Source organism: Rhinolophus sinicus, linkage group LG07 (genome assembly GCF_036562045.2).
Source record: "Rhinolophus sinicus isolate RSC01 linkage group LG07, ASM3656204v1, whole genome shotgun sequence".
Lineage (NCBI taxonomy): Eukaryota > Metazoa > Chordata > Mammalia > Chiroptera > Rhinolophidae > Rhinolophus > Rhinolophus sinicus.
The window spans coordinates 55,963,975-55,979,299 of record NC_133757.1 but is presented as its reverse complement, the minus strand read 5'-3'; the positions used below and the strand labels follow the sequence as shown (position 1 = coordinate 55,979,299).

General features: G+C 51.7%; 1 protein-coding gene and 1 long non-coding RNA gene across 3 annotated transcripts in view; both read right to left on the bottom strand.

Annotated features, from left to right (window-relative positions):
• SH2D4B (SH2 domain containing 4B) overlaps nucleotides 1–10,003 on the bottom strand; it is a 98,656-nt gene extending 88,653 nt beyond the window's left edge. For both annotated transcript variants that reach the window (XM_074339693.1, XM_074339694.1), the window contains exon 1: nucleotides 9,737–10,003. In XM_074339693.1, coding sequence (XP_074195794.1) covers nucleotides 9,737–9,920 — 184 coding nt within the window. In that variant the 5' untranslated portion in view covers nucleotides 9,921–10,003. The remainder of the gene's footprint in view (nucleotides 1–9,736) is intronic.
• A 660-nt stretch (nucleotides 10,004–10,663) lies between these two features.
• On the bottom strand, nucleotides 10,664–11,983 carry LOC141572950 (uncharacterized). The gene is made up of 2 exons (XR_012498538.1): nucleotides 11,425–11,983; nucleotides 10,664–11,204 (listed from the first exon to the last, which is right to left on the bottom strand). It is a non-coding gene; the product is annotated as an uncharacterized LOC141572950 (long non-coding RNA).
• Between the last annotated feature and the right edge of the window lie 3,342 nt (nucleotides 11,984–15,325).

Genomic DNA, 15,325 nt, shown 5'->3' with positions numbered 1-15,325 from the left:
AAAACTAAATGATCCCTGAGGCCTAAAGATACGTAATTTTGAAAGGAACTGGGGGATATAGGTGCGAAAATGGACCCAAAGATTTTAGACCCCCCAGTCTAATGCAAAATCTGGTTCCAAGTGGGAAAATCCTAAGGAGCTTTGCTAATTTTTATGTGAGAAAAACCTGGAAAGCAGTAACACTAGCCAGTGGGAGAGACAGCAGAGGGACAGGTAGCTGTCTGCAACCTGTTACCTCAGACCAGCTACTCTGAGCTGGAGCTGGGGCCTGGGGTCGGGTTACAGGGAGTCAGGAGATAACCAGCTGGTGGCCTTTCTCAGAAACTGCCCCGGCTGACCTCCCAGCTGGAAGGGGAAGCAGGGAGGTGGCAGGCATGACCTCCCCTGAAGCAAGGGGAGAGACATTAACCCTGGGCAGCTCAGCCCAGCATCCCCCAGCTGGGGCCATCCAGCAGGCAGGAGAGGTACTTCCCTCCACCCGGAGCTGAGCAAAACTCACAGTCTGTTCAAACAGCCCTTGGGCTTTGGGCAGCAGCCAGGAGAAAGTCAGGGTGGGGGACAGGAGAGGAAGGAGGAACTACGCACACTGAAACTCAAGTTCTTGGCTGGGCCACTGACCAATGACCAGCTGTGTGGCCCCAGGCACAGGCCTTTGCTGTCTACTCCATCCCCAAGTGCCCAAGCTTTTCATAAACCTACAGAAACATGGGAAAAATACAAGCACTCTGTCCCTCTCACATCTCCCCCTCAGGAGTGCAGGAGAGACTCTCCCCCAATGGTTGTCAATCTTACTACCATCAAACTTTTCTAACCTTTGCCAATCTCACTGTTTTAATTGCAGTGATGTGGTTTACTAGTGAAGTGGAACACCTCTCCACATGGTTCCTGTGATTTGACAATTCACTCCCCTGGACTGCTGGTTCATCTCTTCGCCCCGCTTTGCTGTTGTTCGTCTTTCACAAACTCTCTTGCAGAGCGTCCTCATGTTCTCTAGGTAGTAATCCTTTGTCTGTGATACGTGTTGCAAATGTTTTTCTCTCTTTTAACTCCTGTTTTGTTCTTTTTTAAACTCAGTTTGGTGTCCTTTATCAAGAGGATGTTTTTAATCTAGTCACATTTATCTTTCAACTCAAATGGAGATAATAACTTATTTCATTGATTTGAAGACACATTTTAATGTTTCTGAAACCAGGATGTGTCTTACAAATGAAAAAAGAGTGAAGATAGGGGAAAATAATGGGGTCTCTTCCCAGCCTTACTCCTAAATTATGAACAGAACTTAGAGCTTAAGGAAAAACAATAAATTCATCTTGGCACTTAAACTTTTAAACTTTCCTGTAACTCTACAGGCCTGCGTTAGACATTACACACCTTCTCATCAGACTGCTATGCATCGGTACCTGGACTCCAGTCAAGCGTAAGACCTCCTTAAAGAAAATCTCTGTGTGACCAGACTGCCCAATGCCCCACTTGACAACCACCTGAAATCCATCATAATTATCAACACGAGTTAACTCGTTGTCCTGGACCAGTCCAATAGCTAAGAATGCAGGGCTCCTTTCTCTCTTGTGATTCAGTTACATTATACAAACAAATGATTTTCCTTTGTTCCTTGGAACATTCCTGGGTTTGCTCCTAGTTATATTTCCAGTTTGCAAACTCTAAGACCCATGGAAAAATCTTTGTCACTTATCTCTAACCAAAGCCTCCAGACCTTTCTGAGTTCATTTGACAAAACAATGGTGTATTGGGTTTAATTTACAGTTCTTTTAGTAGTATATAAAAATAGTGTGTCTTTCTAGCTATGGTGTCTTAGATTTTATGAACTATAAAGGACCCAACTCCCAGGTCCCTCAGGGGGAGAGATAAACAAAGGCACGTAAAGGGCCCAGGAAGGCCAGGCGCAGAGGGGCATTCCATCTGAGTGACTTCCTGGGCCTCGCTCTTCCTGCCACCCTGACCCTTCCTCTTAGCATCCAGAACCTGGGGCCCCTCTCTGAGAACCCCTTCAGACTCCCCCTACCAAAAGCCTTCAGCTGGATGAGGCCACGCCTTCAGTCTCTCCTTCTAGATACAGAATGCTCAGAGCTGGCAATTAAGGGCTCCACACAAGGTTGCTCTCTCCACATAGCCAAGAAAACTGTACCCTCACCTCGGACACACCCAGGCCTGCAAGGCATCAAGATAAACTAAGGTGGGAGATTCTATTAGTGCCCCCCCAACCCCTCCCCACATGGCCATGTCCTAGAAGCACTGTCCCCAGTGCCCAAAGAGCTACAGTCCAGAAATCGGGGCACGCCCGCCCCTGACTCCCCAGTGTTCCTATGCAGTCATTGGCCACTGGAAGATCCAAGTCGATCTACTGGAAAGCTGTTGGAACCAACAGAAAAATTCAAGAAGGACATTGAAGAAAATCAGCACGCCAAAATCAGTGGTGCCCCACCACATTATGGCAGCAAGAATAGGGCTGGGGCAGAAGACAGCTTCAAGCATGGCTTTCTCTTAGTGTTTGATGACTTCTGTTTGGCGTGCTGAAAATCCTAACAGTGTGGGGTGTGCTGGCCAAATCACTTATACAGTGGGTGTCATGCGGGAGACCCTGCTCACAGCGCCATTTGTCGTGCGGGGTGTCATGCAGAGCGGCCTGCGGGGTCTCTGGTCCCGCTCCCCATACAAGAACGCAGGATATGGTGAGGCCAAAAAGGAACACCCATGGAGCCATAGGTAGGGGAGTCACACCACTATATTCTCTCTGGCGGCACTATACTTTCAATGGAGGCTGGATTCACACTGTCCGCAAACCGCCATCCACGCTTAGCCAGCCCAGCCGCCATCTTCTTGCTAGCCCCCATTCTTCTCTCTCTCCCTCTCCTCCGTAGCCGCAGCAGTTATATTAGCGGCTAATTGGCTAACTGGCTACAGCTGACGGCCAATCAGCCACAGCTGACGGCCATCTAATCACATTGATGGCCATTTACTACCTGAGCCAGGCACCTGTCTATGTGAGGCCGAGAGCCTGGAAACTTCTTTCTGGGGCTCTGCCCCCACACTCCACCCCTACAGGCTCTCGCCTCACAATCTACGTGACAAGCGTCTTCCGCGAGGGTCCCTGTGCGAGGAGCCTGAAGGTGAATGCAATATCCTGGACACAGCCAGGCTCTCTGGGCACAGCCAGGGTTTCTCAGGGCACCACCAGTACTTCTGGGCACAGCCAGACTTCCTGGACTTCTTAGGGTACCACCTGTCTTCCCGGACACAGCCAGGGTTTCTCAGGGCACTGCCACTCTCTCTGGGAACAGCCCGACTTCCTGGGCACAGCCAGGGTATCTTCAGGGCTCAGCCAGACTTCCTGGACTCAGCCAGGACTCTAAGGGCACTGCCACTCTCTGTGGGCACAGCCACACTTCCTGGACACAGCCAGGGCTCTCAGGGCACTGCCACTCTCTGTGCCTCTCAGGGTACCCTGCTGGAACAACAGCGACTCACAATCAAGGTGCTTACATACTCTCAATGGCGGCCAGTCAAGAGACAAAAGCAAATATCCCCCAGTTCCACTAACAACTGTTCCCAAACAAACAGTCAAGCGGTCCATTAAATTAGGGATGGAAGGCAATTCCCCATAGTCCATAGTCATTCACCAGGGCTGTCCTGGGGTGAAGGACAACCTTGACCTCACCCTTATCTCCCATGGAGGACTCAGCCAGCGTTACCTCCTGGGACTATAAGTCCTGCATCCGGGCTGCCTGAGCAGGAACTTCCCCGGCCCACAGGGCTGCAACAACCTTCGCTTTCTCCGGCCTGTGCTGGTTGGGGAACCGTCCACATCTTTCCACCTCTCCACGGGGCTCCATCTCTCCAGCAGCTGCATGGCTTTTCCTGTGCTGGTGGGAGAACCGTCCACGTCCTCCCACCCCTCCACGGGGGTCCAGCTCTCCGGCAGCTGCTCCTCCTGGTCTTCCTGAGACTGAGTGTTCATACACACAAACTGCTCCACCACTCTTGGGAGAGCCTTGGCCGGCACCATACCCTGCTCGCTGCGCCATTTGTCGTGCAGGGAGGCCTGCGGGGTCTCTGCTCCCGCTCCCCACACAAGAACGCAGGACATGGTGAGGCCAAAAAGGAACACCCACGAAGCCATAGGTAGGGGAGCCACACCACTACGGTCTCACTGGAGGCTGGGTTCACTGGACGTGCGACCTGCTGTCCGTTTTGTCTGCAACCCACCGGCGACTCTCTTTCACTCTCCTCCACTCTCCTCGGCTCTCCTTTGTAGCCGCAGCAGTTATATTAGTGGCTAATGGCTCAATGGCTACAGCTGACGGCCAACCAGCCCCAGCTGATGGCCATCTACTACCCGAGCCAGCACCCCTCCACGTGAGGCCGAGAGCCTGTAAACTACTTTCTGGGGCTCTGCCCCCACAGTGGGGCAAAGGGGGAACAAAATATTTATCACTTTCCCCTCAGAGGGGAAAACAATGTAGGGAGCCATGAAACCTGCGCAAAGTAGAGTTAATGTCCAAATAATTATTGGTATTAATAAACCTTGAAGGATGAAGTAAGTAATGGAAAGAAAATCAATCTAAAATCCTCGATTATGCCAACAAAATCACGAAGAAGAATCTTTAGGAAGTCCTTACGTGTCCCATCTTCAGTAAATAATGTTTCATTCCTGATAGAGAAAATGGATTTGAGCACTTTTTTTAAATACGCTTTAGATTAGTAGGTACTATACATTTTCTAAGAGACACTCCTAAAACAAAATGGTGACAAAAGGCGGAGGGAAGAAAAGATTCAGGCTAATATACATTAAGCAGATGCAAAGACAAAGAGCAAGACTGGTGAAACTAAAACCTACATCAAAATCCTAAAACAAGAAATGAACATGAAATGAGTTATAAGACTGAAAAGGTGACAGATTTGCCATTACTTACATATTATAGATTGTATTTTGGCTTCTGCAACATATCCCAAAACACAAGCACATTGTGATTTTTTATACTTCCACCGAAGATTTACAAGGTCGAGGGGAGGGGTCACGCTGCACAGCAGTCTTTCACTCAAAAAGAAATCCGTTCACACCTGTCCCTGTCAATCAAGGCCCTCTGACACACCACGCATGCAACGGTCTTAGCAGCGACTCACCCCCCACACATACCCACTGTATCCCTACACCTTGTTCCCGATGTCATGATGGAGCAATGCAAGCAACACCGTCAGTCCCATGGCACTTTCAAGCTAATGGAGGAAACCAACCACAGCCCAGCAAACAGATTCAGAAGGAAGCAAAAGGAGAAGGAGGAGATGGAAAGGACATCAGTGGTTGCCAGGGGGTGAGGGGAGGAAGCGATGGGGAGCGCTGCTCGATGGGTGCAAGCTTTCCTTTTGGGGTGATGAAAATGCTCTGCAATAAGATAGAGGCGGGGGTTGCACAACATTTTGAATGGAGTAAATATCACTGGATTGCACACTTTTTAGTGGTTAAAATGATAACTTTTATGTTGTGTGGATTTTACCAACTCAACATTTAACTGAGCAATGAATGATGAGATGGAACCAGCCTCATGAGGATTTGGGAAAAGAACATTCCACGCAGAGGGACACAGATGGGTGGAAATTAGGTTGGAGAGTGGGCAGAGGCCAGTGAAAAGCATCTGTATTTTCTTTGAGTGCAATGAAAGCCAATGAGGCAGGGAGCTGCATGACCTAATTACTGTGTTAAAGGGGCATCTGGGCTGCTGTGTGGAGAAAGGGATGTAGAGGGTGAGCGTGAGGGAGGGGACCACTGAGAACACAGCTGCATTAGGCATGTCTGCAGGCAAGTACAGGTTTGCAGCCAGGGTTGGTGTTCAACTCTGGGACTTCGAAGCCAGGAGAGGGAACGCGCTGAGGCTAGGAAGGCTCAGGCCCCCAGGCAAGGTTGCCATGGTTACTAAACGTTCCCAGGAAAGAGAGAGAAGGCAGATGCCCAGTTAGAAAGACTGTCCCACAGCTTCGTTAGGGCACGGACCAGGCCCACCTGAGGCACCAAGACCAGAGCAGGTATGCAGCAGCAGGGGCTTAATGCTGGGACAGAGAGGATGCTAAGGAGGGTGGTTCCCTCAAGCCCCATGTCAGGGCTTCTGGGAGCTGTACAGGCTGAACTGGCAGAGAGAACTGGCTCTAGGAGGTAGGAGCCACTTCTTGAGCGCAGCTGTGGGGAATGGAGGCAGCGCGGGCTGGAGCCCTCCACAGGCTGCAGTGAGGGGCAGGCCTGGGGGCCAGCACAGGAGGCGTGAGAGGATTCTGACTGTGTGGCTGCTTGTGTGGGCAAAAACCAGAGGGGACAATAAGCCAGCTCCCTGAGTGTGCAGGCCTGGTTCACAGTGTGGCCTGCGTCAGCGACGTTAAAGGAGAAAGTGGGAAGGGGGTGGGGGGAAGATGTCTGGTTTCCAGGTAAAGAATGTCCCAGTGGATAAGGAGGTGGTTACAGAGGATCCGATTTAACACTGACAGAAATTGCCAATCACGGCAGAACTGACAGCCCCAGGTGGGGAAGCTTTCGGGACCATGACAGCAGCGTGAACACATGTGTCCTGACTCCTGAGTCCCAGGCAACACCCAGCTCCAGCCCCAAGAAACTGGGATAACTGAGCAAGCACAGAAGGGGATGGGAGGCTGTGAAGGCAGCAACTCCTGACGTGTGGGGTGGGCAGTAAGCGAGAAAGAGATTGCCAAGGTCATAGTCATGGGGGAGGCTTGGCTTAAATCTAGCAGGAACATCATGTCACAGACCTTCCCAGAATCTCAACATAACAATACCAATTCCTGTCAAACATCAAGTGTTGTCAGAAATGTGACAAAACAGCAGACATGATGGCAGATGAGAAAACCACCTAAGCTGAAGGTCTGTGTCTCCACAACAGGGTAGAACAGCAGAAGATTCTCACCAAAGTATCAAGTGGAAACAAGAAAAGACATTCCTGCATCCTCAGGGGCGTGACGTGTGTCACCCCAGTTTATTTCTGTGTGGCTCCCAAATGTGTGTTCCAGGACCAATAAAAGCCCCAAGGTTCTGTAAACTGGGATAACCTGTGTCATCAGTGTTTACTCCTATCCTCTGCAGCCACAGCTGGAAAGCAGACAGATTCTTGAGGGCAGGGAACATCCTAGGGTCAGGCCTGCTAGGAGCTGGAAAAGGTCCCCCGAAAAGAGAGGGTAGGAGGGAAACCTTAGGGCACAAGCAGGACTGGAGGCAACGGGCAGGAGGAGGCGAGGCTCCATTCCAGGCTGACCAGGACGAAACTGTGCTCAGGGACCCCAAGGGGCTGGCACACAGCTCAACAGGGCACAGCAGATGCTTCCTTCAGGACACACTGGGTGGGGAGGGGGGAAAACTGGGAAAGGGGTGCCTTTGAAGGAAAGGAATATAAAACATCCAGCCAGTGGAACCTGTGCCCACACACTCCTGCCCTAGCCACCCTGCAGCTGCTTTGCCCCAAGCCTCACTCCTGGCATCCGGGTCGGCTGCATTCCCTGTGATCTGTCTCCCCACTGTCTCAAGGGGGCCAAGGCTCTGTCCAGTTCACCAAAGTTAGCACTTAGTGACGTCGGATAAGAGTGAATGAATAAACAAATGAATGCACACCCAGATCATTTGTTAACTTGAAGTGATAGTTCAGAAGTAAATAAATGGAAAACATCAGTCACTGGACCCAAGATCAAAGCCAGGGTGTGCGTCCGGACTCCATTTCTTAGCATCTAGGTGACTTTGGATAAACTGTGTCACTTCTGTGAGCCAGGCTTCTTCGTCTGCAGTGGGGTCATGGGGCTCTGGGAGCATTCAGTGGGGACAGGCGCCTGGTAAATATGAAGCTCACAGACAAGGTGAGGGGTTGTTGAAACCCCTCATCATGACCCAAAGATGGGAAGCAGGCACTGTGCATCCTGGACCCCGCGGTAAGAAGCTCGTCAGCCTTTGGAGCAGAGCCAGCCCCCCAGGGCTTCCTCTTATCTGCCCAGACTGTTCCACCTGCAAGACTGAAGCAAAGAGCTGAGATCTGAATGGGATTCTGGTCTGGAATACACATATTGCTCAGCGTGTTTCCTCCTCTTTTCCATTCTTTATAAATCAGAAAATTAATTACCCGGAAAAGAGTCATCTGCACTAGAACCCAAATGAGTTTAATGTATAATTTATACATGAAAATGTAGATGTCAATGTGTGACAAATCGCCGTAAAAATATTTTTGCAGTTAAATTTTCAGGCATCTGTCTTCCTCCCAGAAGAGCCACAGTACAGACAATGCGAGGCCCCAGGGCTCAGGCTGGGTGGGGCTGGAAAGGCAGCCTGTCATCTTCACCAGCCAGCGATGCAGCTGCCAGGCAGCCTGGTCTGGAAGGCCCCAGCCTTTGCACCCCACACACAGCCAAGTCACCGCGCTGCCCCCTTGGGGTCCAGCTGTGTCCTGATTTAACACTCTGTGCCAGCTCTGTGCGAGATCCAGGCAGGGATGGAACACAGAATGCAGTATGGTCTCATGCTCCAGTGGCTTTGAGTCCCCTGGGACAGCCAGGCAAGCAGATGATGAGTGACAATGACAGTGTGGCAAGTGTAGGGCCGGGTTGGGTCCCACATGTTAAGCAGCTGCAGAGGAGCAAGTACCGTATTGCCCTGTGCCACGAGCACCCCCAAATACTCCAGGGGGTGGGGGCTAGTCCTAAAGGAGTTTGTCAGGAGGATGAAGGCAGGGGGACATTGCAGTAGGAGGAACTACATGTGCAAAGACAGGCTAGAGCGAGCATGTCCAGATGGGTGCGAGTGTGGCCGGTGACACGCGGTGGGGACTGTCCAGCAGTGATCCTGGAGGGAAGAGCAGGAGCAGGTCTCCAAGGGACCAGGAAGCCCTGTCCAGACACAGGACTTTGTCTCAGATTGAAAACCTCAAACACATCAAGTCTGCATTTCACTCTGGAGAACAGATGGAGGAGAGAGGGGGCTTGTTGTGGGGAGCAAACGAGAGAGAAGATGAACGGGCTCTGCAAACCCTCATGTGCAGCCCCCCCCCCCCCCCCCGAGGACCAGGCCCAGCAGGACCCTGACTCCTGCCCCAAGCCTCAGCAGCCTGCCTGCTTCCGGGCACCGTCATTCACCAGTGCACCAGTCCTCGGGCTTGACTGGCACGTGGCAGCATGGACACCACTTGAAAAGTAGGTTGGGGCCTTGCTTCTTGTCTGTAGTTGCTACTGCCATTTGGGACTGGTCATTCATTGTGCAGGAATTCCCTGACACCCTCTCTCCAGATGCCCAATGGGGTACCCTCTCACACGACAATAGAAAGGAGGTGCCTGGTGCACAGTGCTGGCCCTCGCTGAGAACCACTGAGCCGCACGCAAGGGGGGAACAACTGCATGTCTTCATTGTACCCTGGCCTCTGTCCCAGAACCCCTGGTGAACTGGCAAAGGTCAAAAAGAGCCTCCTTCCCCGGGCAATCACCCACTGTGTCTGAGACAATCTGAGAGCCCAATGGTATCTTTCCAGAACTTGGCCTCCCACAGCAAGATAACACAAGCCCCCATTCGCTGACCCATCACGGTCCCTTGGAGCCCTGGTCCAAAGACAGAGGCCTGGGGTAATAGGACCGGACACTCATAGAACAAGGGTTTCGAGCCCCAAGCCCACATCACACCAGTGCCCATTTTTAAAGAAACCCAGACCGGCACCAATAACCGGCCCCTCAGTGACGCCCCAGCACGTACCTCGCTTGACCTTCGGGGGCCTGAGGCCCTCCGCCTGGGCCAGGGCCTCCCAAACCTCACGCTCCCTCCAGCGCCTCAGCTGCTCCTCTCGCATTTTGTAGAAAAGGATGTGCTTCTGCACATCGCTGAGCTCAGCGAGGAGCTCGGGATCGATGTACATGTCATGCAGGATCTGCTGCAGCATGGTGTCACCTGGGTGTGCACACCAGAGGGGGGCAGCCAGCCGGGCAGCACTCCCTGGCTACTCCTCACCCTGGCTCCTCACTCCAGGGCCACTCCCAGAGCCACTTCTCTGTGGAGCATTGTAGAGCTCTGCCTCAGCTCACAGCCAGCAATAAACTCATCTCCTCTGCCCAGCACAGCACCAGGGGCCAGGCAGCAGGAAGCCAAGAGGCAGCCAGGACCCTGCGAGGTGGAACAGGCACCAGGAGCGATCTAGTTTTCACGCTGGGTCACCAAGCACTGCATCCAAGCAGCGCCTGTGTCTTGGCCTCCCCTGGGGTTCGGGGACAATAGGAAGGGTCAGAGCCTCTGGCTCTGCAGGGCAATGCCCAGGCCCAGCCCTGCCTGGGCCGCAGGTGTCAAGTGATCTGTCAGTGTAAGGTAACGATGACACCAGCTGTATCGATGACACTGCCCCGGCCAGCCAGGAACCGATCGCTCCTCCACAGGTAAGAAGAGGAGCAGAAGGCAGCTTTGCCTACTAATTCCATGTCTTTTGAGCCAATTTCAAAGAGGCCAGAAGAGCCAGCCAGCAGCTTGTAGGCTCCTCAGCCTCTTCCTCCACCTGCTCCACGTTTCCAACCTTCTTTTCCAGAACACGTGGCACCCTCAGGTAATGTTTTTAGAACTCTGTCTGAGGGTAGGAAAAGAGCTTTCCTTCTAACTGTGTTAAAGCCAAGAAAGAAAACAAAATAGAATCAGGAGGGATAACTGAAGCGGCTTTATTGCAGAATTCAGGACACATCTCCCCTTTCCCTATAATGAGATTCTAAAGCTATGCACGTGCTGACAGAGTAATCCTCAATTTAGGTTGTTGGTGACCTTTTTGTTGTTTGTTGCAGGTGTCTAGAGATGACCAAAAAGAATGAAGCTGCGTCTTCTCTGTGCCCTGAATCTGAAGCAACCTGGACAGAGCGGGGTGCTGCCTGGGAGCTGCTGTTGTGAGGCCAAAACCCCGCCTCATGGGTGCTCAGAGCTCCTCACAGCTGCGCGTGTACCCCGGTAAGGAAATTGGGGTTCGGAAAAGGTATGTTGCCACACTGGGACTACCCAGCTTTCAAATTTGACATTCACTTGCAACTTTGAGTCTTTTAATGTTTTAAAAATGCAACCTGACCAGGAGAAACAAGCAGGATTTGGCACTGTGGCCTGGTGATCATGTCCCCTTCCCTCCCGGTGAGGACCAAAGGTGGAGCAGGCATCCAAGAGTGAAGGAACGCAGGTGTGAGTGGGCGCGCTTCTCCCTCTGCAAGGTTAATACACAGCAGGAAGGAGAATTAAGTGGATTCAGATGAGCTTTAAGCCCACAGCATGAAAAAGAACTGGGGAGGGCCAGGCTGCCCCTCCCCCAGGTCTAGCTGGCATGGCCCACTGTGACCCAGACCCTGGAGCCTCCACACAGAGGCTCCTGCCTCACAGTGCTGTGACCCTGGGCTCCCACACGCTCTCTTCTCTGTCCTCCCCACCTCAGGCCTTGCAGAGGCTTCCCCCATCCGGTGTCCTGGCCCCCTCGGGTTCCTGGACTCAGAGCCTTCCCCAGCCTCCTCTCGCCTCCCGCACAATTCTCTTTGGTGCCCTAACTGCGGCTGGGAGGGAGCCCGGAGCCGGAGAGGAGACAAGGGTAGAAAGGACACGAAGGGAGGCTAGCCTCCTGCTGGCAGCTTGCTTTCTTCTTTTTGGGTCCCCCGGTCGCCTACATGAAGAAGAGGAGAGAGCACTGTACAGAGCAGCAGGAATGGGCAGGCTGCCTGCGGGAGTGAGGTCCGGTTCTCTGGCGGAGTGGGGATGGTGTCATCCTTGCGGTAGTGACACCGTTGGCAGAGGGTGGGTGGAGGCTGGACGCGAACTGCCTCCGCTAGCGCTCCGTTTTGTGCTACAGCTACCTTGCAATCCCAGGTCAGTGGGGCAGGAGGCCAAGCCGCGCAGCGTAGCCAGGCGCGCGCTGGATCCGGTTTCCGGAGAGGCGATCGAGCCGGCGCGGCGGGGAGCTGCTCGGCCCCGCGAGGCGCCACCTCCCGCCTGGCGGCCGCCAGCTAACCCACCCTCCCCGGGGGCGGAGGCCGCTCGGTCCGGCCTGGGGCGCCCCCTGGCGGCCGCGAGGAGGACAGCATGCGGGGAGACGGTGGCTAAGCTCGCCGGGACGCTGCCGGACCTACTAGGTGGAGGGGGACCCCTTTCCCGAGGTGCGAGGAGGACACAGCGGCTGTTAATGGCCCCAGCCCCAGTGGCAGGCGCAGCGCACGAAAGTAGACCTCGGTGGTTCCGCCAGGGGAATACCTGGTGAAAACAAAGCCGGGAGAACCTGGGGTATTCAAACACAATTTTCTGCCGCCTTCCAACTGACTGTTTTGTTTTCATTTTGCGTTGGCTGATGTGGTATGTTTAACTTTGCATGCTAACGTAATTCCTTCTGGCGCGGTGGGTGCGCGCACACAGTGTTGTGCAAGTGACTGGAAACCACCTGAACGTCCCTTCTGGGTTGGGGAACTGCGCAATGTGGAACACTACACCTGTCACTCAGAAAGGGGTCGATGTGGCTGTTTGACGAGGCAAAATGCCCACGGCAGATAAAATTAAAAGGTGACATGCAGAATGTTAAGCATTTTTTTAAGTCGGTATGTTTGATTACTTTTGTGTAGACAAAGTAAAAAATATGGACGAACACACATGGTTTTCTTGGAAGGGGCAGGAAAAGCACTTTAGAAAATTGCGATTGTTCGATACAATGAGTAACATACGCTTATAGATGACTCTGAAATAAAGTGTATTTTAAAAATCCTAAAAAAAAAAATGTGACTCCCAAAAGTTGGCCTCTGGAGGTCAGTGCTAGTGGGGCAGGGGCCCGCGTGCACAGACTTGTCCACACGGGCACCCACCTCCATGAAAGGACACACGCAGGCAAAGCCCGACCTCCCTAACCAGGAAGGCTGGACTTGGGAGAGATCAAGTGTCCATGTTCTTGTCACTGGAAAAGGGCCTGGAGGCATTTCTCAGGCAGCTCTGGTGCTGGTGTGGAGAGACCAGAAGAGCAGAAGGCAGGGAGAATAGTCAGTGGACTTTGGCCAAAGTCTAGGAGGTAGGTGATAAGGACTGTACAGGAGCTGCCAGTGGGGACCAAGGAGGGCAGAACTGGGAGATATTCCTCATCCCAGAGCCTCGTATCAGGTATCTCTGCTTCCACCTAAAACCCTTTTAAAACTTAGATCATGCCATTCTCTGCTGTTAACCTTGCAATAGGTTCCATTTTATTCAAAGATCAAGTCCTTACAGGGGCCCACAAGGCCCTTCATTATCCATCACACATACATACACACACACACACACACACACACACACCCCTCCTAAGATAGCCACTCTCCCTCCATCACCACTTCATCCTGCTGACCTTGGCTTTTCACAGACACACCGGGAACCCTCCCTCCCCAGGGCCCTACACTGGCTGTTCCCTCTGCCTGGAATCCCTACAGCGCAATCACCTCCTTCACGTCTTGGCTCAAACTTTTAGCTCCTCTGTACTCCTGACCCTCCTTATTCTGCTCAATTTTTCCCCGTATTACTTACTTTGTAAAATATCACGAGGGCAGGGGCTTCTCTGATGTCCTCGGTGCCTAGAACACTGCTTGGCATGCAACAGGTGCTAGAAAAATACCTACTAGAAACGAGAAGGAAGGAAGGACTTTTCAAGGAGGAATTAACTAGAGCCTGTGCAAATGCTGTGGAGGCATCCAGCACAGGATTCTGGAGAGACGTGGTTAGAGACGTGGACCTGGAATCGTGGGCAGAAGGGCTGAATCTGTGAGGCACTAGGTGGTCTGATGGCCCTGCCGTGGGCTACCTGCCCTGGCTGTCCCCCATGTCCTAACCATAGGCTCCCTCAAAGGCAAGGTCACGTGATGGCCAGAGAACCCCATCATTTCATTTTTGGGAATGCCTGGGCACAGCCACCATGCAAGGACCAGCTGTAGGCAGCCTCTCCTTATGTTTCACCCCCTCCTCTGCAGTCACTTGGGGAAGCTCCTCCCAAGAGCACATTTAGGATCTCACCTGGTCTCAGTTTTGTAATCCAACGGCTCAGTGAAAGTCTAGAGTAGTTTCTGCATTGTCACCAGTTAAGCTCTACTGAAAAATCATGGCCATAAAAATCAATAGTGTCTCTGAATGAGTGCAAAAACTACTTAGGAAATGCAATGTGAAAAAGATCCCATTCACAATGGATATGAAATACTGGGAATTAATGCAATAAACAGTGTGGGGACCCATATGAAGAAAAGGAAAAAAATCTTCACTAAGGAGAAATACCTAAGATTTAAGTGGGTATAGGAACACAGCACATTCACTATCAGAAATACTTAATACTGTCAAATGTGCAGTTCATCTCTGTGTTAGTAAGCCTCCAAGACATTCCCATGATCCCTGCCTCCTGGTGTTCATGACCTTGTGTTGATCGCACAGACCAACATATCAGTTAGTCTGTGCGATCAATAGAATATGCCAGAAGTGATGATCTGTCACTTTGTGATTGGGTGATAAAAGATATTCCTGCTTTCCATTTGCGTTCTCTCACTCTCTCTCTCTTCCTCTCATCACTCACTCTGGGGAACCATATTGTGAGACTCCAACCTGGTGAGGAACTGAAGCCTCCCACCCACAGCCACGAGTGAGATTGGCAGAGGGTCTGGTCAGGTGAGGCTGCCGCCCTGGCCAACAGTTCACTGAAACTATAAAAAGGAAAGGCCTGTGACCTAGGAACCTTGCTAGGTTTGGATACGCACTTTTGGGAGGCCAACCTGGGGTGAGCTGAGCTGCTCCACAAAACACAGGGCTGGAAGTTAGGATTCCTGAGTGCAGAGATAGAAGAGGAAGAAGAGCAGGAGACAGCCACACAACCTGAGGCTGTGGACCACCCTGCCCCAAGTCTTTTTTTATTTTTTTAATTAAGGCGTTTGGTTTGTAACACAAGTCTCAGATGTGCAATATTATAATTCAACATCTGTGTATACCATGCCATGCGCGCACTACCAAAAGTCTAGTTTCCATCTTTCACCATATAATAAATCTGCTTTACCCATTTTGTCCTCCCTCCATCCCTCTGGTAACCACCAATCTGTTGTCTGCCTCTGAATTTGGTTTTTTGTCTGTTGTTTTTTTTTCATATTCCACATGTAATCAAAATCATATGGCATTTGTCTTTTTCTATCTGACGTACTATAATTCCTTCAAGATCCATCCCTGTTGTCGCAAATGGTAGGATTTCACCTTTTTTATGGCTAAGTAGCATTTCATTTTATATATACATATCACATCTTCTTTATCCACTCATCCGTCGATGGACACCCATGTTGCTTCCATATCTTGACTATTATAAAT